Genomic DNA, 3,237 nt, shown 5'->3' on the forward strand with positions numbered 1-3,237 from the left:
CGAGAGTCAGAGTAACGACCCGAAGCGCAACGGTACCGAAATACTCGTAATTTCGGCCCTGGGCAGGATTCGAACCAAGAACTGCTGGCCACTATGGAGGCAGTTCAGCGCTCTACCAACTACGCCACCGAGAGTGTGTGTGTGTGTGCGTGTGTGTACAAGAAAACACAACGGACAGGTGTTTTGTTTGAGGGACAGCTGTGACTGTGTGACGTGGTGTCGGTCCTAGGTAGATACTTAGAAGTATTGTATCATCAGTAGCCGTGTCAGTTCACAGGTGGCGACGCGCAGCGATGGTCCCATTCCCGATCTTCCATTGTTATCAGCCTACTCTGCTTCCCCCGTCATCGCCTTCGTCAGTAAGGCAGTAGTGGACGAAACCATGCCCCTCAGACTTCTGTGGGTCCTCAAGGTCCTCCTTCCAACGATCACATGCATTCTGAGTCTTGTGCTAAGCAAGAATTGGGCGACTGCGGCGGCGGCAGCGGATCCTGGTAAAGTCGACCTTGTTCTGAACGTTGACCACGTCGAGGCACCGCAGGTCGACCCGCTCGAACTCAGTGACTTCGACGACCTCCCCGTCAGTTCGAAGGAAGTTCCCGAGTCGACAAACTCGACCTCCTCAGAAGATCTCGACCCTGGAGTACAGAATTCAGAAGAACCTGAGGGCTTTGAGCCCGAGGCAGAGGACCTGACAATAGGAGAGGAAATCAGAGTGGACAGTGAAGATGGTGAGAGTAGTGGCATGACGGGTGAAGGAGATGAGGGCAGTGGAGATGGTGAGCGTGAAGGAGATGAGGGCGGTGGAGATGGTGAGAGTGTAGGAGATGAGGGTGGCGGAGATGGTGAGAGTATAGGAGATGAGAGTGGCGGAGATGGTGAGAGTGTAGAAGATAAGGGCGGTGGAGATGGTGATAGTGAGAATGAAAGAGATGAGAGCGGTGGAGATGATGAGAGGGAAGGAAATGATGACGGTGAAGGTGATGAGAGTGAAGGAGATGAGGGCGATGGAGGTGACGAGAGTGAAGGAAATGATGACGGTGGTGATGAGGGTGGTGACACTCCAAATGAGGAAAATGATGATGTTGAGAATAATGAAAATTATGAAAATGGCGGCTTAGTTGGAAATGCCGCTGACGAAGCTACAGATGTCAGTGATGTGATAGACAGTGATAATTACAACAATAATGTCAACGCCAGAAATCTTTACAACAACATCAACCACACCGTTACTAACAACACAAATGTTGTTGAGGACAATACCGACGACGCCACATATAACGTCTCTGATGTCGATGACGTCATCAGTAACACCACCGATCGGATGGTCAGTCCTCAGAAGCTTCCCTTTGTCCATCCTGGCTTACTGAAGCACGAGGAAGCTATAAAGAAGATCATGGCAGGCGGGCACAAAGAGCCGCCCGAGATCGAAACCCGGAAGGTAAAATATTCCCGGAAAGCTTTCCACAATTACAAGTCCATCAAGCCAAACAAAGTCGACGACAAATGCCGTAAGTGAAGAGCTGTGTCACACACCTTTTCCAAGTCTATAAAGCTTACGTAAACAAAATATATTTGTATGGTTAGAAAAAAAATCTGTAGTCGACGTGATGCCATGCAACCCTGAAACAAGTTTATGTCACTGAGAGTCCCGCCTCCCTTGGCGTGAACAGGTTTTGTAAATCTAGACTTTATGTGTGTGTATACAAACGCGTACACACACACACACACACACACACACACACGCACACACACACACGCACACACACACACACACACACACACACACACACATACACACACACACACACACACTGCTTTCCATACAGATACATAAATACTTGGAATATCTTAGAAGGCAATATAGCCCAAGCTGGGACAATTCATTAATTTCAACCTACACATGATAACTGGAGAATAAGGAAATATAGCCTAAGTAGGAACCATATGTGAATATGTAGCTTGGTATGGTAATTGGAGGGTAAGAGAATGGCTCACACCAGCGTTCGATTCCTGCTTACTACAATTAGGTAAACGCGCGCGCGCGCACGCACACACACACACACACACACACACACACACAGTATCTCAACTACCGCTTCAACATTTTCTCAAAATTATTTTATTAAGAAAAGGATGACAACCATAATGCAACTGTTGATGATAAATAATGAGGTCAACACTATTTCAGACATCAACATTTAAACAACAAATCGTTACAGCAGGGAGCACAGTACCGAGCTACGTACTACACATGCACACTACTCCAAGGTAAAACGAATACTTCAAGGTACGTTAGCGGGGGGGGGGGAGCCAGAAAACCTCTCCACTGCGCAGGTAGATGATGACGTCAACGTAAATATCGAGACCAGGGTTCCGCGGGTCGAGAGCTGTCAGTCACTCATACACCAGTGTGTGGAGCGAAGCTCCATCTTCTGATTAAAGGGGTAGCTAAGGCAGACAAATAACATATAAAAATACCAACAGTTTGTATAGTGCAGAAGTGCAATGCCGTTAGACTGAAAGGTGATAAAATAGAAAGAAATTTACTGAATTATGTGGCACACACAATACTTGGTCATCTGGATATGTATACAGCCGTCATTTTTAAAGTAACTATTTATTAGCAACATTTCCTGAAATTTTCACTCAATTGCAAATAAACAGACTAAAGAATCCGGTTAAAACATAACTGAGTTTGGTGGAGATAAAAGTCTACATATAAAATCCACGCTTGACATGTCATCTCATCTAATAACTCGTCATATTAATATAATCCACCTAATGTTAAAGCATGGAAATTTTTTTTATAACTTTTCTGGCGGTCATATCTCAGATACTGATAATTTGAGGATAAGAAAGTGATACTGAGTAATTTCAGTATTGTGAACATCATAGTGTAATTTTAAAGTCTACCATACATACAGATGGTTTTCTTTAAAGTTTACATTTTCTTTCACCTCTCACTCTCCCCCTCTGCATTTCCTATGACGTCACGGTGGAGGTCCGCGGAGTGGGGTGCTCAACGTACCTTATAGTATTCGTTTTACCTTGCACTACCCCATGTACGTATACACAAGTTTTCGCCAACTTGTTTTAGTGCGTAGATGCCGTCAAATCAGTGAGGGAATTTATTTGGTACATTGAACATAACAATGGCCACCGTCACAGAGAAATGATTAGTGATGTCGAGTAACGCTGTGTGATAAATGGTAGAAAATACCATGGATCAAACAA

General features: G+C 45.0%; 1 protein-coding gene across 1 annotated transcript in view; it reads left to right on the forward strand.

The window, feature by feature from the left end:
* The first annotated feature begins 269 nt into the window (after window positions 1-269).
* The window catches only part of LOC143029510 (uncharacterized), a 25,584-nt gene continuing 22,616 nt past the window's right edge, over window positions 270-3,237 (forward strand). Inside the window, exon 1 of the mRNA XM_076192167.1 lies at window positions 270-1,511. Coding sequence (XP_076048282.1) covers window positions 383-1,511 — 1,129 coding nt within the window. The 5' untranslated portion in view covers window positions 270-382. The remainder of the gene's footprint in view (window positions 1,512-3,237) is intronic.

This window comes from Oratosquilla oratoria, chromosome 11, assembly GCF_046742065.1.
Source record: "Oratosquilla oratoria isolate Oo_2021 chromosome 11, ASM4674206v1, whole genome shotgun sequence".
Classification (NCBI taxonomy): domain Eukaryota; kingdom Metazoa; phylum Arthropoda; class Malacostraca; order Stomatopoda; family Squillidae; genus Oratosquilla; species Oratosquilla oratoria.